Consider the following 21,880-nt stretch of genomic DNA (forward strand, 5'->3'; position numbering starts at 1 on the left):
GGGGCAGCGCACGGCCGGGCATAGCCCCACGTAGCAATATATATCGAATTTATTTACATTCACGTCCGGCAGACCCCCCGCCCGCGGCACCGCTATGTACATAAGGCCAAGTGTAAATACTTGAATGCACTTAATACAGAATTAAAAAAACGGGCTTTACACAACACGGCACGGGGCCCGGGGCCGCCCGGCCCCACACGCAGACAGCACGACGGCACCGCACGCACGACGCACACCCAGTGCCCCCCAGCCCCCCACCGTGGGGTTCTGGGACCCCCAGGGCTGGGCTGAGTCCTGCCGCCACAGTGCTGGAGGGGCCTGACTGCCGTGGGGCAGGGGCATCCTGCCCTCCCAAGGGGGCCAGGCAGCCCTCCTCACGTGCTGTGGGGCAGTAGGAGCCTGGTGGGCCAGCCAGGGCCCCCCTTAGCCCCGTGGTGGTGGTCTCCTGGGACCCGCCATGCTCAGCACTCAGCCTCGGAGAAGAGGGCACCATCCTGCTTGCCGATCTCGGCCACGGCAGCAGCCAGCTGGGAGAGGTTGCCATTGGGGAAGTGCCGCGCTTCCCACAAGTTGAGGATCATGGCTGTGGGGCTGGCCTTCGAGGCGAAGAAGCTGAGATGGCTGGAAAGGGACAGAGGGACCACATCAGGACACAGGGATGGCTCCACATCCCATTACCACCCCCGTGCTAGCCTCATCTTGTGCAGCATCCCACTCCCAGGATCCCACAGCATTCCAGCATTCATCCATAGGTGCAGGATGAGGCCAGAACCCCTGTCCCCATCCACCATGCCACCTTATCCCCAGCACTATCCTCAGCCTGAGTTACCTGTCGAGGTTGAGCTTCTGTGCCAGTGTCCTCCAGTCAGCTCCCCGTGTGCCCGGCGGGTCCAGGCTGCTGATGATCTTTTGGCGGATGAGGAAGGGGATCTTGAAGGCACTGGGGCCCACCAGAGCTGGGGTGCCCACCTCTTCGGGGACCAGCCAGTCTGAAAACCTCGTGTCCTAGGGAAGAGCACCAGCAGGGAGGGAGAGGGATGTGAGGCAATCCTACGGCCACCCCCAGGAGTGCCCCAGCCTTGCCCTCACCTTGGCGATGTTGAAGTTGACGGTGAAGCTCTGCCCGTCTCCCTCCACTTGCCAGACCCAGATCTTGCAGGCCAGCTCACAGGTGCTGGTGCTCAGGCGCTCCAGGGTGAAGGTGCAGTGCAAGAAGGGCTGCAGCCCACTCCAGATGTGGTAGAAGGGGATCTCCTGCAGTGGGTTGACAGAGCTGAGGGTGTCAGAGTGGCAGGAACACCCCCCTACACCTCTATCCCCATCCCCACACACTGATCAGACTCCTCACCTGGTAGCTGGCGAGGAGCTTGCTCTTCCAGAGGGAGCTGGGCATATCGTGGATGGAGAGGCGCAGGTTGTGGTAGCTGTCCTTGAAGTGCAGCACCCGGGGAGCTCCGATCAGCTGCCCCCCCAGCTGCTTCTCCAGCTGGATCACCTCCTGCCAGCACAAGCAGCAGTCAGGCAGGAGATGCCACACACCAGGAGCGCTGCTCTTGCTCCAAGCCGGGATGGGCAGGTTGGGGATGCCGGTACCTTGAGGACGTCCTGGGTGTCACTGAGGCAGTAGACGCGGATGTTGTACTCGAGCGAGGGGCAGGCGGCCGGCGCGAACAGGACCAGCTTTAGGCGCTTGGAGGCCGCCATGCTGAGCGACTCCCCGACCAGGGCGAAGCGCCCCAGCTGCTCCGTGAACACGTAGCAAGCCTGCGCTTCCAGCTGGCAGTAGTACAGCTCCGTGCACGGCTCAGCACCCAGCTGCAGCACGTCCTGCGGCACCCAGGCAGAGATGCACCTCAGCCATGGCTGTCCCTCCTCCATCCCCGAAACCCCTTGCCCCTGCTCACCTCCCACGTGCCCTCGCACGACTGCTTCTTCAGCCGGATGCTCCAGTTCTCAGCACTGGCTTCCACGCAGTGCCCCATGGCCAGGATGGCAGGGCGGGTGAGGAGGACCCCGGGGGGGCCACAGCTGACAATGGGGCTCAGCAGCGTCTGGCAGCCGGCCAGAGGCAGCCTGGGGCAGCGATGGGGGCAGCTGAGTCAGGACAGACCCTGCTCCACCAGCCCCGTGCCCCAGCAGCCCTGTCACCTACCTCACCTCCTCCTGCTTGTGCAGAGTCAGGTAGACCTCATAGATCTTCCCCCGTGGGATGGCATCGGGTGGGATGAGCAGGCTGATCCCTGGGTGGGAATGGGGGTGCAGGCAGGGGGGTGAGCCCCATGAGGACCCTGCCTGACCTGGGCAGTGCTCTGGAACCCCCACCCTGCTGTACCTGTGTTGGGGATCATGAGCCGCCCCCCCAGGAAGTTGAAGGTGCCATAGGCCATGTTGTTGGTGCCGCGGGGCAGGGAGCGAAAGTAGCTCTGGGTGGAGAGCCGGGCCACGAAGTCGGCACCCTCGGCAGCGGGTGAGCTGTGGTGCAGAGTGTGCCGTCCAGCACCCAGCGGGCTCAGCAGGTGCCCATTGGGCAGCTGGAGCTTGGCAGGGCCATCCTGGCGTGGGCAGAGCGAGCCCTGGTAGGTCATGGTGGTGGTGCTGAGGTCTGGCTGGATGGTGAGCAGGCTGGGGTTGTCTGCAGCACAGAGAAAGTGACTGTAGCACTGGGGCAAGGCAGAAACAGGGGGTCCCCACAGGTGGTGCAAGGGCACAATCAGCCCCAGAGGGCATGGGGCACACCATCCTGGCCCCATAGTGAGGACCCCATAGTGAGCACAGCCACTCCTGGGATCTGACCCGATGTGGCACAGAGCACTGACCCCGCAGTCAGAAACTCTTTAAGCTACAGAGTCCCTGTCCCTAGGTCAGGGATCCCCATAAGCAAAGAATCCCTACTCAAGATCTGGAGCACCACAGGGCACAAAACCCCACCCAGGGATGCCCTGTAGCAGACAGCCCCTTCCCAGAGACCCCCTGCCCCGTATGACACCTGCAGGTCCAGGGGACACCATGTCCCAGTGTGGGTGCCCTGTCCCTGCAACACTCACTCACCAGCCTTGCTGGGTTTGATGCTGACGGGCTGGAAGCCGGCGGTGAGGATAGAGGAATCGGCCACATCAGCATCCAGGCCCCCCTTCTTGCGGCAGTACACCAGCACCCCCACCAGCAGCAGCAGCACCAGGCACACGGCCACGGCCACCAGCCCCACGTACAGCGCTACGTCCTCTGCGCCGGGGGCAGCTGTGTGGGACAGGGCGTCAGCACACATGGCCACTCCCCGGTCCCCTCTCCCAGGGGACAGCCCTGCCATCCCCACTGTGCTCACCCACCGTGGGTGCAGAGCTCAGAGGTGCAGTTGCGAGTGTCCAGCTCGGGTCCATGACAATCCTGGCCTCCGTTGCGTGGTGCTGGCTCCGAGCACTCCCGGCTGCGCCAGTGGGTGCATTCGGCCCCACACTCCGACCACTTGCTCCACTCCGACCAGGCGCCGTCCACTGTGGGCACGGCCTTTGGTCAGTGCCCTGCTCCCGCCCCCCTTCCCTGCCCCGGGGCCGGCAGAGACGGACACACAGGGGAATTGGAGGACAAGACACCTGGTGGGGACAGGGACTGCAATGGGCGCAGTGGGGAGTGCAGCATCGGCACGACGGGGCGGTGGTGGTGCCCCGAGCAGGGCAGGTACCTGGGCAGAGGGTGGTGCAGGCGGTTTTCTGCACATTTTGACCCTCACAGAAAGCACCCCCATTGAGGGGTGTGGGGTTGGTGCATGTCCGGCTCCGCTTCTGCCAGCCCCGTCCACAGCTGGTGCTGCAGCCTGACCACTGCGTCCACGTCGACCAGCCGCCGTTCACTGGATGGAGAGGGACCCGTCAGCGCCCTGCCGCTAAGGGGACGCAGGGAGGGATAGGACGGGGAGGGTGACACCAGGGCAGCATGGTGGGGACTGGCGTGGAGGGGCCATACCGTAGACAGTGATGGCAGCAGAGGCGCTGCGGCGACGGGCCACGATGTTTTTAGCCACGCAGGTGTAGTTGGCAGTGTCGGCCAGGCGGGCCTGACGCAGCACCAGGCTGTGCTCTGGCGTCACGTAGACGTTGGCATCCAGTGCCGGGTCCACCAGCTCCTCGTTGCGCAGCCACTCCACCTGTAGGGCACAGGGACATCACTGTGTGCCTGCCTGGGAGCACACACAGCATCCCTCTGGGTGAGGGGTACCCTCGGCCACAGCCTGTCCTGACCAGCTGCAGGGACCCACCTCGGCAGGGGGGATGCCCTCGGGAGGGCGGCATGGCAGCACAATGCCCTGCTCAATGGAGACCTCCCTGGCTGTCGGCTCCTGCTCAAAGTTCTTGCGCAGATCTGGGGAGGCACAGGGGTGAGATGGGGGCCAGGGCCAGTGCCCCACACTCTGTCCAGGCACCCGCAGACACTCACAGGCAATGCGCACGAAGGCTTTCTGGCTCTTGGTGGTGCCAGAGGAGCTCCAGGCTACGCACTGGCACCAGTACTCCTCCAGCCCAAAGATCTTCTCCACTTGCTGGCGGGTGACCTCGATGCGCACTTCCATCACGGGCAGCCCTAGGACCAGAGAGTGGCACGTCACACTGGCATGCTGGGAGTTGTCCCTGTGGCCCCAGCCCCGTGCAAGCCCCGCCAAGAGTGGCACACGTGGCTTCCTAGGAGTAGGGCTGGCACCGTCTCTCCTGCCGGCGCTCACCAGTGCTGCGGTTGGTGCTGTGCTGCGTAACGTGGTCACCTTGGTGCACCCACTCGCCATTGCACTTGAAGTAGATCTGGGTGGCAGGGGTGGCACGGCAGGCCAGGCTCACGGCCTTGTTCTTCACAATGTAGACATCCTCCGGCTCCAGCTGGAAGTGCGGCAGCAGGTCCGGGGATGCGCCAGATGCCGGGTTGGCCACGGTCGCGCTTTGCTGAGCACCTGTGGGGAGATGGGGCTCGGCCACCTCCAGCGTGCCCTGGCCAGGCCATCACCCTCCCCGGCACAGCCACATGCCAGTGGCCCTGTGCCTCCCCACTGTCCCCTCCACCAGCAGTGCAGCAGCCCTCTCCCACCGTGCCATCCATCAGGGAAAGCAGCCGTGCAGTGGCTGAGCCCGCTGAACCCTTGCCGATCCCTCATGTCCACACTTAGCACTAATGAAAAGGAAATGTAGTGTGACCAACAAGGGCCATTGCTCACGCCTCCGGGGCGCCTGCCACCCCCTTCTCCAGCACGCTGTGAGGCACTGACCGGGGGCCGCATCCTGCCCTGCTGCACCCCAGAGTGGCACAGGAATGCTGGACACGGCAGGTTGGTACAGCAGTGCACCCCATCCTGTGCCACTGACACGGCACATGGGGACTGGCTGTCCCCAGGGTGGTGAGGATGGCTCAGTGCTGCACACACATGCCCCCATGGGGACAGCAGTGCTGGGGACATGACACAGGCCTACGATATCCACATCCCCCAACTCAGACAAAGCCAGGTGCCCCTGCTCCCCCCACCCCGCCGGTGCCTGCTGTGGAAAGAGTTAATAAACCAGGGCCCTAAATAAGCATTTGATTAACAAACGATAAAATAGCGATTGTGTCACTGAATGAAGCTGTAATTGCTTCTGCTAATTGGCTGGTTAGGATTTAATAAGCAATTAAATGGGATGGAATGCGCAGTAATTAAGTGCCTTCGTTTGGCAACCACCAGCCACTCCCCATGTGCCCATGGGATCCCAGTGCCCGTGCCCACACGGCTGGCTCCCGCCTGGCATGGCCTCCCGTGCGACGGGAACGCGAGCGACACGAGGGTCCCTTGGGCCCTGCCTGAGTCCCCCCAGGGAGGCTCCAGGCCCTGCTGCTCCCCCCAGCTGGCTCAGGCCCCTCGGACCCGGGGAGTGGGTGCCGCCGAGCCCACGGCGATGCCCGCCGGGACGGGCAAGGTGCGGCAGCTAATTTACACGGGGAAGATAAACGGCGACCATAACGCGCCGGTTATTACCCCATCAGCACTTTTACAATGTCACTGGCAATTAATTTAATTAAAACTCCTGTCGGGGATATACAGGCGTTTCATATTTCACTGGTTTAACGACCCCCCCAGCCGCAGCCTGGGGCCGGCCCGGGGGGTCACGGCGCGGACAGGCGCTGCGGTCCCCAGCACGGTGCCGTCCCTGTGCCGGCTGCGGCACAGCTCGCCGCATCACCCGCGGGTGCCACCGCTGTGCCTGCTGCTCGGGCACCCGGGTGCCCACACGGCACTACCCGTGCTGGCACGTGGGCGCTGGGTAAATAAACCCAATTTATTTATGAAATGCCATGTTTGCTGCTGCACAGCACCACGGCTGCCTCCCGCCCGGGCGGCCGTGACAGACGCGCCGGGTGAACTGTGCTGCGGGACGAGCTTTTTAATCACACGTGAAATGAGTACAGCGATTGCCGAGCTGCGTGTCTATCCATCACGGCTGAGTGGAGGGGCGCAGGAAGCCTGGGACCAGCAGCAAGGCATGGCGGAGGCAGGATGGGTATGGAGCCCCCCCAGCTGCCCACCGAAGCGGGGTTCTGGGTGCCTTGTGAGCGGGGAGGGGGGAGTGTGGACAGCAAACAGAGCTGGGGATGTGCAGTGAGCGGCAGAGCCGGGGTGCTGCCCAGCCCTGGATGCGCAGCTGCTGAGCACCATGCCAGGCACTGGTGAGGCTCTATGCCGTGGTATGGCCATGGATGGAGCCGTGTGGCACAGCCAGAAGGCTGGAGCTGGCCTGGAGCCCCGTGAGGGAGCAGGGGGACTGTGGTCTGGGTGCCCCATGAACCACAGCCACCCCATCCATGACAGGTACCCTACACACCGTGGGCCCTGCATGCACTACAAGCACCCCACGCACTCTGTGACCATCCAGTGGACTGTGGCCGCCCCACGCATTACAGCTATGCCAAACACCTCGGGGATCTCACGCCCTGTGGATGCCCCATCGGGGCTGACTGATGTGGTGGGCAGCAGTGCTCAGAGACACCCGTGCCATCCGCGGGCACCTCACAACCCGTGGGCGCCCCACGCTCTGCAGCCACCTCCATGCACTGCTTGGGCCCTCCATGTCCTGCGGGCCCCTCCACGCCACAGACATTCTCCACAGCGTGGGCATCTCCCACACCACAGACGCTCCGCACAGCACGGGCACCGCGCACCCCATTGATCTGCAGTCCCCCCCTCCATGCCCTGCGGGCCCCCCCCGCGTCCTGTGGGTCCCCCCACAGCGTGGCACCCCCAGCCCGTGGGTGTGGGCGCAGCGTGGGCGCCCTGTGGGCAGCGGCCCCCCACGTGGCGCGTGCCGGCTCCCGCATCCGCCTCGCGCTCACCTGCCGCTGCGTTGTCATGGAAACAGGCGAGATGCTTATGTCACCTTGGCAAAGGGAACCGGGGAACTTCGGCGGGGACGGGGAACAAGGGGACGGGGCGGGGTGGGGGTGGGGGGGGGGTGGGGAGCGCGGGGTTCCACACAGCCCTCGGCCTCCCCCCTCACCGTGGCAGGGCACAGCCTCGGCCGCTCTCCCTGCAGCCACAAGGGTGACTGGGAGCACAGTTTGCTCCAGCGCCGGTAAATCCCAGCCAGCAAAGTCGGTGCATTAAGCAGGGCTTTAATATCAATTATCCCCCCAACACGTGGGCTAACGAGTGGTGCCTGATGGAGGGGCAGCGTGGTGGGCTGGGGAGCAAGTGTGTGACACCCATCTCAGGGTGCAAGGGGATGGAGATGCCCCGCTGTGAGCTCTGGGCAGCCGTCCCCGCCTTCATCCCAGCACTGTGGGACCCCCAGCTGCTCCTGTCCCTCCCCACCTCCACACCCCCCCATGTACAGAGCTCCCCCTGTTCCCTGCCAGCCCAGGTGGTCACACAGCCTCTCACCGTAGCACCTGGGCCCCCCAGCAGCAGAAACATCAGGTGTACTGGTGTTACTGGGCAAGGAGAGACCGCAGGACACTGCACTGCCCAATTTGAGGGGGGGTGGGGTACTGATAGAACCCACCAGGCGCCAGCGGGTGCCCCCAGTCTGGTCTCTCTGGTCCTCAAGGGGCTGATCCTGCCTGGGTGACGGTGCCAGAGTCCCCAGTGGTGCCAGGAGCAGCCTGGCGGGTGCCTCTGTGCCTGCCGTGGGGAGACACTGAGAAGGTCAGCGTGTTCTTGGCGAGGAGAGGCTGCCCGCCGGTGGCTGCGGCAGCGCCAGCCCCGGCACGGCCGGTGGGTGCCCATGTGGCACAGCTGTCCCTGGGAGGAAGCAGGTGGCTGCCTGCAGTGGGGCAGTCCTCCGATGGCACGGGTCTCTCTGAGCACTGCTGCCCACCACATCAGTCAGCCCCGATGGGGCATCCCACCCCATCCTCCCTCTGCCCCCATCCCCTGCATACTCCCCTGCCTGCTGCTACCACTCTGGAGGTCGCCACAGCAGCGTGGGGACCTCAATGCCAGCACCTGCCTCCAGCACTGTGCCCCTCTGTGGACCTCGCCGAATCCCTGCGGGCTTTGCAGCCGGCAGATTCGCTCCCAGCTGGTGCCCCATCCATCGTGTCCGTGCCAGGCCTGGCACACCATTAACATGAAAGATTTCCTCGCACTTTGCCGGCGGTGGGCTTGCGCCCCAGCAGCAGGTAATTAAAGCCATAATTGCTGCTGATTGCTCCGGCCTTAACGAGGGAAGGGTGGGCATCAGGGGGAGGGCAGAGGGTGCCCATCTGTTCCCAGGGGAGCCTGGGTGTGCCAACCCGGCATGCAGGGATCCCCATCGCTGGCACTTTGCTCTCTGCAGGGTGCAGAGAAGGGAACTGGCACAACTCACTACAATCAAAAAGCTCGTCTGAGGCTTTGAACTGGGTACCATCCTGCAGGAAGAGGCTGGCTCTGAGCCACGATGAGCTGGTGTTGCCTCTGGGAGACCCCCAGCCATGGCCCACAGCATCACCCAGCACTGCCCAGCTGCTCTGACCCTCATCTGGGTCATCAGGACATCTGAAAATGCTTCCCTTGCACCCACCTCTCTACCCCACACAGTCCCACGGCAACGCCAGGCGGGCGCCAGTGCCAGCCCCGGCTGGGCAGGGAGCCAGCAGGGTCGGATGCCAATGCTGGGCAGCAGGACCTGGCTCCCGGCCAGCCTGGCACGTGCTGAGCACTGGGGACGATGCGACTATGGGCACATGATGCCAACGCGGCCCCCACGCTCCAGTGGGCACCGTGCCCCCGGGGGTGCCCCCGCCTGCCCTGGGACCGTGTCCCCAATTTCCTGGCATGTCCCCACAAGCTGGCCATTGTCCGGGCCCCTCAGGCGTGTGGCCCACGCGTGCCGGCCCTACGGCCACGGGGGAGGCTGGGCGGAGGTGCCTGTCTCCCGGTGAGTGCCTGGCAGCGTCTGGGCGCTGATGAAGCGAGTGCTGGTTGTGAATGAATTAGGCGGGTTTGCATGACAATGGAGCTGCCTAATTACGGATTTGAGCTGATACTGCTCTCCCCATTACATGCAATTAGCATGTGCCAGGGCGGGCAGGGCTCCCAGCGCCCGCCCAGGGCTGCACGCCCTGGCCGTGCCCACGCTGTGCCCGCACATGACCCAAGCTGCACCTTGCCCGGGGTCTGAGGATAATGGTGCCAGTGCCACCAAAGGCAACCGGCGGTGGCAGCCCCTTCCCAGGGACCACCTCTGCCTGCATGAGGGCTACCAACCCCGGCATCCAGTGCTGGGAACTCTTCCACAGGCACAAACAGAGCCGGGGCTGAGAGGGGACATGTTCCTGACCAGCTCTGGCTACCTGAAGAGCCCCATAGACCCCAGACCCTCTGTGCCAGCAGGACTCGTGCCAAGACCTGCCAGCCCCTCCCGTGCTCAGTGGGGGAGGAGGGTGTCCCTCAGCCCAGTCCAGCAGCACTGGGATGGTGGGGAACACAAGACTGGCGCTGTGCAACGTGTGGGAACTGTCGCTGGGGTCCCGGTCCCCGGAAGCCGAGGGGGTTTCGTGGCTCTCCTTTAACAGACAGTGAGAAGCAAAAGCTCTGGCCAAGCCCTGGCCCCGCTGGGAGGAGTGCCAAGGTCACCCTCAGTCCTGCATCCCACCGGAACGGGCAGGGGACAACAGTCCCAGGTGCCAGGGTCCAGCCCCGCAGTCCCTCCCCTCCCACCCATGGGTGCCACGCAGTGGTGACGGCAGCCCTGGCACCTCACAACCCAATGGCAGCAAGGGCTGGCTGAGGCATCTGGGACCTGAGAACCCCGTCCTGCAGGAGCCCCGGCAGAGCAGGGTCTGGGGACCCATGGGGAGCAACCTGCCTGACACCCACCCGGGAGCAGCACCCAAAGAGCAGGCAGATGGCAGAGCCAAGGGGTACTGGGCAACTGGGACTGACTGGATGAGGACAGGGTCCCAGTGTGCCCAGTCTGGAGCCAGCCCACCCCCGCCTTCCCATGGGCAGAGATGCAGTACATGGACCAGCGATTGTGCTGACAGACAGAGCAGTGCTGGCAAGGAGGGTGCACCCCTGGGCACAGGGAAGGGGGGACAGTGGCACATGCACAGCACACAGTCCTCATGCCAACATCCCTTGGGCACTGGCACCAGTAACATGGTGATCTCGTGGGCTGCTGGCCACCCAGGTGGGCCAGGCTATGAGGTGCTCTCACCGACTCCGGAGGTGCCCAGCCTCTGGTGTCACCGTCAGCATCCCGGTTCCCTCCCGCAAGCACCTGCCAGGCTCCGCACGGTTTGATGTAGTGCCAGCCCCGCGTGGCACTGAGCCAGAACAAACAGCCCTGGGCAGGCTGCGTCTGCCGCGTGCTCGTGCTGACAGCCGGCACGGCAGCTTCCAGGTGCCTGGCGCTCGCCAGCCCTGCCCGCCACCCTGCCCTCCTGCCCGCCCCACGGAGCCACCAGTGCCCAGCCAGGCACAAGGCACAGGCTGTGGGGTGCTGTATGATGCAACTACCTGGGGTGCCAGGCTGCGGGGCATCAGGCTGTGGAGTGCAGTGGTTGGGAAATGTCTGCTGGAGCCCGGGGGTCCCTGGCAGCCCAGTCAAGTCAGCAGCACGACGTGGCTCGTGTGCGGTTAGAGCAGAGTCCGCGGCCCCGACCAGAGGAGCTGGAGCAGGAGCCGCTGTGGGGCTGGGACAGGAGATGCACTAGGGCCTGGCTGCAACGATGCCACGGGGAAGGGCCCACGGCACAACTGGGCCAGGGGTAGCTCTTGGGAAGGACCCTGCCCCTCTGCCCTTGCCCACCTGCCAGTGCAGCAGCCGAGCGGGGCAGCCCCCCACCCCAGGAACTCACCCCTCACTGCTGCCCGTGGGTGAGCCCCGGTCCTCGCTGCTGCTCTTGCCCTTCCCCGGCGGGCACCAGCCAGATTGGGCAGCCCACGACCAGGGATGCTGCTCCACCAGCAAGCAGGGGCCCTTTGCCTGGACACCTGGGTTCCCTGTCCCCAGTCTGTGGCTTGACGACCCTGGTGAGGGGAGCCGTGCCATGCCATGCTGTGCCATGCTGTGCCGTTCCTTGCCAAGCTGGAGCAGCGGCCCAGCCCTGCCCCGTTTGTGCCAAGCAGTGGCTGCGCAGGTGACTGGGCTCAGTCGCGCCGCGGCCGGCTGTGAGCTGCCTGCCAAGCGAGCAATGGGGACCAGCACCACACCACACTGCCCGAGCCAGTGCTGGCACCGCCAGGCTCCCCACACCTCCTGTCGCAGGGCTGGCGTGGGGTGCTCTGGTGCACTCCCTGCCCTTCTGCCCTCCATCTCCATCCATCCTCACAGTTCCCACCGGTACCATGGGACAGCCATGGTCCATGCCCAGCTGGGGTTCGGTACCCACAGCACCCTCCATATAGGGTCTCCTGCACCCAAGGGGTGCCCACCCACCGCGCCGGCTCTGCAGCGTCCCCCTGCAGACGGGGCCATGCTGGGAACGCAGGATCCCTAGGGATGCCCAGACGGTTGCAGGGAGCACTGGGGCTGCAGCCCCTCTGGGTGTCTGCCGTGCTCACCGACGCACTGAGGCCAGGCTAGGGGACATCTCCGCTGGCGGGTGGAGGGTCAGTGGTCCGGGACCCTCGGGCGCAGTGGGGGAGTCGTCCCCCCCCCTCGGACTCCCCGCAGAGCTCACGTCCAGCCTCGCGCAGCTCCCCGCCCCCAGCCTGGTCCTTTGTCTGCAGCCGCCACTTCCCGTCTGCCGTGACACCTGCCAGCGGCCGCCAGCCCCGGGCACCCACCGTACTCCCGGCCCCCGGCCCCACGGACCGGCCGCCGGAGCGGCCAAGCCCCGGGGGTCCACCCGGCTGCTCCCGCTCCCGCCGGGTCCTGCCCGGGGGGCCATTGCCGGGAGCAGCCGTACTCCGGACCGTCCGCGTCTGCAGCACCACCGATACAGTCCCGCATACTCCCCGCGTCACGACCACCCACGCGCACCCCCGCGGTGTGACGGCACCCTCCGGGCTATCCCGTCACCGCGGTCCCCCGTGTCCCGGCCAAGTGATAGGAACGGCAGGAACACTATGCCAGCGGCAGGGATGCTGTGCGTGGGGCGGGGACACCACGCGTGGGGCAGGTGCGCTGCGGACACCACTGCCCGGCGCTGGTAGGGCCCCGGGGGAGCGGAGCCGTGCGGGCGAGGCGGGGAGCGCCAGTCCCCCCCCCCCCCCCCCCCCCAGTGCGGGCAGCGTCCGGGGCAGTGCCACTGTGTGCGGCCACGCTTGGGCAAGGGGCGGGGGACGGCAGTGCTCGCCGTGGGGCGGGGGGCACATCCCCGGTCCGGGAGGGTGCCCCACCAGCACCCGAACCTCCCACAGCCAGCGGGCATCCCGCACCGCGAACGAACGGCCCCCGTCCCCAGGAGGGCACCGGCGCCCCACAGGACGCCCACCCGCCGCCACTCCCCGGGTGACCTTGCCCGGCTCCCAGTCCCGGTGCCAGGTCCCCGCCGCGCCGCCGGTCCCCCCTCCCGCCCGGAGCGCGGTGCCCGCGGGGGGCACGCGGTGACTCACCGGCGGCGGCGAGCAGGGCAGCGGCGAGCAGGGCACCGAGCGGCCCCGGCGCGGCGGCGGCAGCGGCGGCGGCGGCGGCGGGGGGGGCCCGGCGGCGGGGCGGCCGTGCACCCATGGCGCGCCCCGCGGAGCGCTGCGGGGCGAGGGAGCAGGGCGGGCCGCGCTCCGCGCCGCCCTCAGCGGGCCATGGCGCCCCCGCCACCGCCACCGGCCCCGCCGCGGCTGCCGCCCGCCGCCGCGCCGCTCCGCTCCGCCCGGGCGCCGCCAATGCGGGGCGGGAGCGCGGACCCGCCCGCGGAAGGGACGGCGCAACAGCTGGGCGCGCCCCCGCCACCGCCCCCCGCCCGCAACGCCGGCACCGCTCCCCCCGCTGGCGCTGCACCCCCCGCCTCTGCACACACCCGGGCCGGCACGGGGGGTCCGCACCGTCCCCGAGCGCAGCGCAGCGCGGCTCCCCCGGCTTGCATCCCCCACGGGCACGGCGCATCCCCGGGCACGGCGTCGCTCCCCCTCTCCGGGACACCCGCGGGCTCTGCACCCCCCGGGACACCCCCCGGCAGCTCACACCTGCTACGCGCTGCATCTCCCTCCACACCCCACTCTACCCCAAGCCCCTGCTGCACCACCAGGTGATGCCTAGGGATGCTCCCCAGCCCAGCCTTGTACCCCACGGGAAATGTCATAGAAGAGGGATCACAATCCTGGAGGCAACGTGGGTCGTCTGTGGGGCCCCACCTTACTGTCACACACTGCGGTCTGGCCTCAAAGTACCCCATGCTCAGCCACACTGGCCTCTCCCAGGGGATGTGGCTGCAGGATGCGGCCCCTTCCCTCTTTGTCCCCTCCCTGCACCCAGCCAAGGTGCCCACAAGCAGTGCTGCCATCACCAGTAGGCAGTTGTGATTTGGGCAATGGGCAAGGGTCAAAGGGTGTTGAGGCTGTACCGGGATGTCCGAGGTGCTCCCCAAACCCTGTGGCAGCCAAAGCCTGCGCCAGCAGTGCCGAGCAGCCCCGTCCCCAGCAGCGGGGACCAGGCAGTGGCTCCCAGCATCGTGCAGCAATAATTTCATTAGTGGCATCAGGAACAATTAACAACTGCTCTGATGCCTTTGAGAGCTGAAGCGCGTGTGAAGCCAGCGCAGCTCTCCCTGGTGGCACCAGCTGTGCCGTGGCCTCTCTCCACCCCAGCACAATGCTGGCAGTGCCAGGCAGAGCCGAGCCCACCACCAGCACCACCCTGGGACGAGGCCAGAACCATCTCCCATCACCACACACCTCCCGGGACCTCCCGTGCCAATGCAGTCATGGACCAGCCATGCACACAGGTAAGGCAGCGAGTGTGGGGTGACACCTGTGGGTGCCCATTTTCATCCCACCATGCTGCCCCAGGCAGAGCCATGAGCCCCAGGACATCTGCCTGGACATTGGTGGGGGCCAGTGGCAGAGGAGACCCCCAACCCCTGTGGGCAGAGCTCTGGCGTAGCAATAACAACCCTCCTTCAGTCTGGCTTGTTATTACTGATGGCATTTGCATGGAAACAGGATGTTTTTACTCCTTGCGGCTCCATCTGCTCCTGCTGAAGTCACCGCTCTGCACATGAGCTCCGGGGGGCTGCCATGGGAACCAGGGCGAGCTCCCCCGCAGCACCGGGACCCCCAGCTCTGGCTCCTACGGTGGCCAAACCCCCCAGGCAAGCAGCAGAGCAGGGCAAGGTGGGGGTACCCAGTGCACATGGCACCTGAGGTGGGCACCCAGCATGGTGCTGCCCTGGGGCAGCGTGCTGGGGAGGGGGCTGGGGGTCCCCAGTGCGGTGCCAGCCCCATCTGCTCCTTGCACCTCTCTCCCGGGATGGCTTCCAGCTCCTGCTCCTGGCACTGCGCCGGCAGTGCCAGCAACAACACTCCCACCCCCTGGGCACCCACTGCATCCTCCCTGTCCTGGTGCCCAGCCAAGTGTGCCCGTGGCGCCCAGTCCTGCCTCAGCTTCTCTCAGTTCCCCTCGCCGAGTGCTGGTGCTGCTCGATGGCACAGAGGTGCCGTGCCAAGCCTGTGTGGGGTCACCCTGCATGTCCCTCCTCTGCTGGGGGCCAGCATGGCTGGGTCATCAGTGGAGAAGTGGCAGGGTGCACTGACGAATTAATAGACTCTAATTAATACAGATTGGAGAGATCACTTTCAATTCCGCTTGCTTTCCCTCTTGCTGAGGAGAAACTGAGGGGATGGATGAGCCAGATCCTGCTCTGGAGCTGCCAGAGTCCTGAGTCCTGCTGCCAAGGGTCAATGTCTGCCTGGCTCATGCCCATGGGGGCATCTGGGACCCCTGACCACCTGCCAGGGTGGTGTGAGGGGCTGCAGCACTTGGGGAGCCATGGGAATCAGGATCTTTGAGGAGGAGATTGCAGTGCATAGCTGGCCCAGTGCCTCCAGCCCCACATGCCCAGCATCTGGGCGTCCTGTGAGCCCCAGGGGGATGCCAGAAACATCAGTCCCACTGGGTGCTGTAAATGGATTATTACTCAGAGTAATTAAGGTGGAATTAAAATTTAATTCTCCTCTCCAGTGTTCCGCGGTCATGGCTCAGCCACGTGCTACAGCCATTGTGTCAGGGCTTTCTTCTGAAAACGACTGGGTTAAGGTGGAGGTGGAGGGAGGGCATCACCTGGTGAGCAGTGGTACCCAAGCTTTATGGGCTGCAACTACCACCTCTCTAGGCATGTCACCTCCCTGTCATTGCTCACCTCTCACCAAATGCCCCAGGTGCCACTTTTGTCTGGGCCAGCTGAGGTGAGGCAGCTCCCACCACCACAGAGCCTGGCAAGCCCCTGTCTGTGCCATGCCCGACCTCCTGCCCAGCCCTGGCAGCCACGGGCAAGGCCAGCCCTGAGATTTTCTAAACTCGCATCAAATATTTAAGTAGGTATTTGAGCTCATGTATAATGGATCGCCCGTGAGCTGCCTCCCTATCCATTTGTGGTATTTAAGGAAGCCGAATATTAAACACCATTGTATTAGCAAAACCGCGCCTGCTTAATTGAGTTACAAACAGGGGAGGTGCTGACGGATAAACAATGCATAATGCAGGGACCCACGGGCAGGATGCAGCTGCCCTGGCGCCAGGCAGGGACTGGGCTGTGCGGGGCATGGGGCAGGAGGGTGCTCCAGTGGGGGGAGGGGCCACCGGTGCTGGTGGTGTCACTGGCAGAGCCGAAGGTGTGAGGAACACGTGTGCTGTATGAGGGATAGGTGACAGAGCATGGCACAGCACAGCACGCCATGGGACAGCTTGGCTTGGGATAACGTGGCATGGTGTGGGACATCCCAGGGATCATCCTGCACAGGGATGCTCAGAAATGGAGCCAGTGAGAACAACCCCAGCCACGCAAGGAGCAGAAAGATTATGAAAATGAAAAGTAAATAAATATGGATGTTGAGGACCTAATTCTGATAAGAGGATTTTCAAAATTAGCCATTTGCAAGAGTAGATTAATGGCGCACGGTGCTGGAGGCGGGAAGGGCTCCTTTAGGATGTGCAGCAAAGCCCATCCTGGCACAGCCTGTTCCCTGTAGCCCCAGCACTCCCCACTTTTTGAGGAGATGGATTTGCTGCTGCTGTGGGGGAAAATGAGGTGGCCAGGAGCACAGCGTGGTGCCACCCTGCACACACAGGTTCTGCAGACACAGTACCAGGGTGCCAGGACCTCATCACAGAGAATCAGCATCTGGCAGCACTGGCATGCAGATTCCAGCACCCAGGACTACAGGAGAGTGGGTATGGTGCTGGCATGCAGCTTGGGGTCCCCACGGGTGTGCCTGGCACCCCCAGCCTGGGTATGGGGAGGCTGGACCAGTGCCAGCATGGGGCTGGGACAGGGGCCAGCGGGATAAATAGGTAGAAAAGCCTCTGGACTGCACATCCCATGGGTGCCCCATGCCAAGCAGTGCAGTGGGTGCTCCTGGATGGAGCTGGTGCTGATGCCACCCTGGGTGCCGGGGCAGGGCCACATCTGTATGCCCTGGGCTGGGCAGGGGCAGGAGGCTGGGGCTTGGAGAGGCTTTTCACATTGTCTGGCTGGGATTTTCTATCCAGGCAGCCAAGCAGAAATCTCATTACAGACTGGCACAAAGGCAGCGTACCTGTCCCCATCCCTGTCCCCACACCAGGCTGGGGGCTGGCGCAGGCTGAGGTGGGCACAGCTGCAAGCAGTGTGAGTCTGTTCTGGACACGGGCAGCTAGCAGGCTGCAAGTGGCCATTTGCTGGCCCCCAACCATCCCTTGTACCCCTCACCGTGCCCTGGGCCTGCCAGTCCCACCCCCAGCCTGACCCAGACCCCACACTTTGTGGTATGGGTGGGTTGGAGTGGGTCTGAAGTGAGTGCCAGCTCCTTGACGTGTGGGGCAAAGCCTCTGTGCTGGCAGGCAGGGTGTAGGCAGCCCAAGCAGCCCCGTGCCCAGCACTCCCACAGCAGCAGCAGCAGCAGCAGCAGCAGCCGCCAATTAATTAGCAGGGCGGTGGGAGAGCAGCCGGCGGAGCTGTGCGGGATCGATGGGCACATCGACCGCCCGGGGAACTCCAGTCCTCCCAGCCAGAGCTGTGATGCTGGGGCACACAAGGAGCCTGGCAGCCCCCGGCCCCGCGAGAGGGGTGGTGGCTATGGGTGCAGCATGACCAGCCCCTTGGGAGGGCACACCAGGGGCAGGAGGGAAAGACAGGCACCGATGGCACTGCCACATGCCCTGCGTGCCGGCAGCCTCAGGGCTGACACCTGCTCCCCTGTGAACCAGGAGAGCGGCTGGTCCCTGTGTCACGCTGGGAGGACGTGCGGGTGCTAATGTTTGGATGCATCTGTGTTGAGGGAGCTGCAGGGTGGTCCCTCGGAGCCGGTGGCATCCACTGTGGGAGCTGAGGGAGGGGGCTGCGGGCAGGGGCAGTGCCAGAGTCTCGGGGGCAGCATAGACACGGTGACTCGGGGAGGGAAAGGCTCTGTGGGCACGTTCCAGCCAGCTGGGGGGCCACCAGGCCATGATACAGGACCGGCAGAACACAGCCCAAAGGGGTGGTGGCACAGCCTGCACAGCCCCGTGCTGCAGACACGCCTGCAGGTCTGTGGCCACACAGCTCCTGTCCCCATCCCACCTGCCCGCTCCCCCGCCTGCCTCTGCCAAGCGAGACGTGCCAGCCCGTCCCTGCGGGGAAGGAGAGTGCTCAGCCGTGTTGCAGAGCCTGGTATCCACCCAGATGAGAAGTGACAGCAAAGGACCCTTCTCAGGTACAGGCTCCCTGAGGCGCAGGGCAGGAGATGCTGTCCCCGTCTTCGCCTCCTCTGCTGCTGGCACTGGGGACTACCCTGCAGGCATTTAACCACTTCCCCACCGTGCAAACCAGCTGTAGTTGGAGGGCAGCAGCCCAGCAGCAGCAGCACTGCCACGTCTGCCCGTCCCAAGCTGCAGCAAACAGGAAGGAGCAGGCAGAGCCCGAGCCTGGGAGCAAGACCCAGAGGTGCGACCCCTCTGCTGTGCCCCACTGTGTCCTGCCAGGCGTGGGAGCCCAAGCTCGGAGGGGTCCACAGGCCCCTCGCCTCCCACATCTCCCGCACCGACTGTTGTCTCTCCCGGGGTTGTCATGGGAACGGTGCGCTGTAGGTACCCCTCACCCTGGGTACCCCTCCTTGCGTGCCACCGTGATTCTGAATGGAGCGTCGGTGCAGCTGGTGCCCTTTCCAGGGCCTGGCAGGGAGGGCACGGGCAGCTCCAGTCCAGAATGCATGAGGATGCTGGCAGTACCCAGGGACGGAGGTCCCGTGTGTACCCACACCTCTCCTGCAGGGTCCAGAGCCCCCCCGCGGCCCCTGGCTGGGTGATGGGGCGGGCAGGTGGGCTCAGGCACTGCGGGAACAGCGCGGCACAGCCTCAGCACCGGCAGCCACGCTGCCTGCCCACTCCCACGGTGAGCCAGCGCTGCCTGTTCTTCCCCGGCCCACGCACCCTGCACGGAGCCAGCAGCTCCTTCCCCAGTTATTTGGGGGATTTTAACCCTGCAGCACCCACTGGTTGCAAGAATGGGTGCCTGCACCAGACACGTGCCGGGGGCAGGAGGCAGAATCTGTCCTTGCTGCCAGAGGCACCAGAGCTGGTGGCTCAGGGCGAAGCTGGGCTGGCAGTGCCTGGCCATGGCTGCATGCCAGCTGCCAGCAAGGTGACCCTGCAGGGGCACCCAGCACCACTGACCCACACCCCCTGCATGGAAGACACAGGACCCCATCCCTGCAGCAGGCCAGTTCATCCCCATCACTGCTGTGCCCCACAGCAACCCCAGGCCCATTTCCCCATCCCTCTTGTGCCACGCGCCTCCCATCCCCGCTAGACCCCACAGTACTCCTGGCCCCCCCACCCCTGTCCTTGCAGGCCCCTCTGTCTGCCATGCCTCCCACCCCCACCACCAGGCCTGCCTCATGTCTGCTGCCATCTGCCTCTCCCTTTTGATTAGTATTAATTTTTAATTATTATTATTGACAGGGCTGCCAGCTCGGCTGCCAGCTGGGACAGCTGCCCAGAATGAGACAGGCCGGGGGCAGCCCTGGCACTGCTGTACTCACTGTGTGGCTCCTGGCAACTGCTCTGCCCACCCAGGGGCTGCCTTTGTGCCCCCAGCACCCTCTGGCCCTCAAACAGAAACTGTGGGGTGTAGAAGTTGAGGATCAAGGTTATTGTGTCCCCAAAGGGCGGGCTCTGGGTGGGCACTGCCAGCCCCCCAGCCTGGCTGGACTGCAGGGCTGATGGGAACCCATAAAGCCACGGAGATAAATGGCTCCTATTATTTTTCCAATCAAATGAAATCCCACTGTGGCTACACGAGAATGGTGATGAACCATGGCAGCGCAGCAGCCTCTGCACCCCCTCCTGCCCCAGTTAACCTTGGCCTTGTGCTGTGATGGGCACACGGCACCCCACGAGCACAACGCCCTTGCTGGGGTAAGGGGACAAGGACAGTGTGCCAGTGTTGCTGCGGAGGGCTCGGCCCTAGAGCCAGGTGGGGGGCGATGACAGGGCCATGTGGGGCAGAGCAGTAGGTTGAAGGGACAGAGGGACAGGCAGCCCCTGCTTCTCACACACTTGACACTTTCACTGCTGGGGAGGGGCATTAATGGTGCGTTTTAGGGGGTCTCAGCAACCCCTCTTCCAGCTTCAGCTTTGCCAGCCCCACGCGTGGCTCTGCCTACATCTCATTCTGGGGGGGAGGGAGGAGCTGAGGTAGCGCTGTGACCCCAACCTAGGCAGGGCAGGGCAGACAGAGACCCCACCGCAGGCACGGCAGGCTGCCAGCCCTGCCGCGCCGGAGCTGGCCAAGGCCGGGCGAGCGGCACCACCGCGTGGCGAGGGACGGGCGGTACAGGTAGCGCAGGCAGCACTCGGGCTGCCAGCACGCTCTGCCCATGCGGGACCAGTGGGCAAGGCAGGCAGAGCCACCCCCTGATCGCCCGCCTGCAGCACCCCCAGTTTGGGGTGCTCCCCCTCATACTGCATCCCCTCATCCCCATCCTGCTGCCTGCAGCACCCCCAGTTTGGGGTGCTCCCCCTCATACTGCATCCCCTCATCCCCATCCTGCTGCCTGCGGCACCCCCAGTTTGGGGTGCTGAACCCCATATTGCATCCGCTCATCCCACTCCTGCCACCTGCAGCATCCCCATAGGGGGGTGCAGCCCCCCCATACTTCATCCCCTCATCCCGGTCCTGCTGCCTGCAGGCCTCCCCAGCCCTGTCGCCCTTGCACCTGCACAGAGAAGTGACCTAAAGCCATCACACGATGCAAGGACACAGGGACATGGCCTGACACAGTGCCTGCCAGGGGTGAGCTCCTGTCTTCACTCCCTAGTAGCATATTCTGCCTGGAACAGGGGTAATATTGGGTGGTGGAGGGCTCTGCATTGCCCTGGGGGAGCTGCAAGGCTGATGTCCCTGGAGAAAGGCAGCTGAGTCCCAGGGACACAGCTCTCTGCAGCCGAGGCAGCACCCCAGGGCAGTGCAGGGCTCAGCAAGCTCAGCCCCACGGGCTGCACTGCAGGCAGTCCAGACCCCGGCTGACACAGCCACACCAGCTGCCTGTCAAGCTGTGACCAGACAGGTCACAGCCAGCTCCAAGAACAGAGTGGTCAATACTTTGTCCTTCTGCAGGACCAGCTCTCTGCAGAGCCCATCTGCAGGCAGGGCAGCACTGAGCCATCACAGCAGGGGACAAGCAACCCCGGCTCTGGGCTGATGAGGTGGCATAGATGGGCTGGATGTGTGGTCCTGGACAAGGTGCAACCTTGGGCTGAGATGGAGCCTGGGTGCTGCTGGAGGGAATGGAGCTCTCAGCTCCTGGATGAGAGCTGCAGTGAGGGCAGAACTGCAGGCACCACTGTCAGGAGGTGAGCAGACAGCTCCACCTCTAGAATCTGACTAGGCAGGAGAGCACAGATACAACAATAAAACACACAAAAAGATTAAAGGACAGAGTGCAGGGTGGATCTGGAAGGGAGTATGAGGGACCAGGACCACCAGAAGGGACAGCAGAAGACATGAGCCATGGAAAGGAGGAGCCAGCAAAGTCCCAGGGCTCAAAAGACTGAGGCTGTGAACCTGCAGGTCTGGCACCAACAAACACTTGGGAAGAAAATAAGCTTCATAGCACCTATGCTGCAAGTGTCTGTGGGAGGGGATGCAGCATGGGGACCGTGCTGTGCTGCAGCCTCAGCACCCACTCTGCAGGGACACTGCCAGCCCTCAGCTGGGAAACTGCTCTTCCTGAGAAGGCAGACCCATGTCCCACAGATGTGCAGGGACTTAGGAGAAAAGTGGACCAGCTCCCCAGGCTGAGCTGACCCACATGAGCTGGGCCTCAGTAGTC

At 64.7% G+C, this 21,880-nt stretch overlaps 1 protein-coding gene and 1 pseudogene across 1 annotated transcript; both read right to left on the bottom strand.

Moving 5' to 3' along the window:
* Positions 1-31: 31 nt before the first annotated feature.
* UNC5A (unc-5 netrin receptor A) lies at positions 32-13,109 on the bottom strand. The gene is made up of 16 exons (XM_048320091.1): positions 12,995-13,109; positions 4,715-4,936; positions 4,432-4,575; positions 4,253-4,356; positions 3,961-4,141; positions 3,680-3,847; positions 3,327-3,491; positions 3,049-3,237; positions 2,333-2,632; positions 2,153-2,240; positions 1,905-2,073; positions 1,594-1,827; positions 1,349-1,498; positions 1,090-1,254; positions 830-1,005; positions 32-621 (listed from the first exon to the last, which is right to left on the bottom strand). The coding sequence occupies exons 1-16, from the start codon at positions 13,107-13,109 to the stop codon at positions 462-464; spliced, it is 2,730 nt and encodes a 909-aa protein (XP_048176048.1). The 3' UTR covers positions 32-461.
* LOC125333836 lies at positions 8,391-12,897 on the bottom strand (annotated as a pseudogene).
* Positions 13,110-21,880: the final 8,771 nt, after the last annotated feature.

Source organism: Corvus hawaiiensis, chromosome 15 (assembly GCF_020740725.1).
Source record: "Corvus hawaiiensis isolate bCorHaw1 chromosome 15, bCorHaw1.pri.cur, whole genome shotgun sequence".
Classification (NCBI taxonomy): domain Eukaryota; kingdom Metazoa; phylum Chordata; class Aves; order Passeriformes; family Corvidae; genus Corvus; species Corvus hawaiiensis.

What these genes read in the sequence shown, in the direction of transcription:
- UNC5A (XM_048320091.1), bottom strand. Translation starts at nt 13,109, where the DNA reads ATGGGTGCACGGCCGCCCCGCCGCCGGGCCCCCCCCGCCGCCGCCGCC. An exon ending in GCTCATGATCCCCAACACAG is followed by an intron (nt 2,241 to 2,332) that starts GTACAGCAGGGT and finishes ATTCCCACCCAG; the next exon opens with GGATCAGCCTGCTCATCCCA. An exon ending in CAGAAGCTCAACCTCGACAG is followed by an intron (nt 622 to 829) that starts GTAACTCAGGCT and finishes GTCCCTTTCCAG; the next exon opens with CCATCTCAGCTTCTTCGCCT.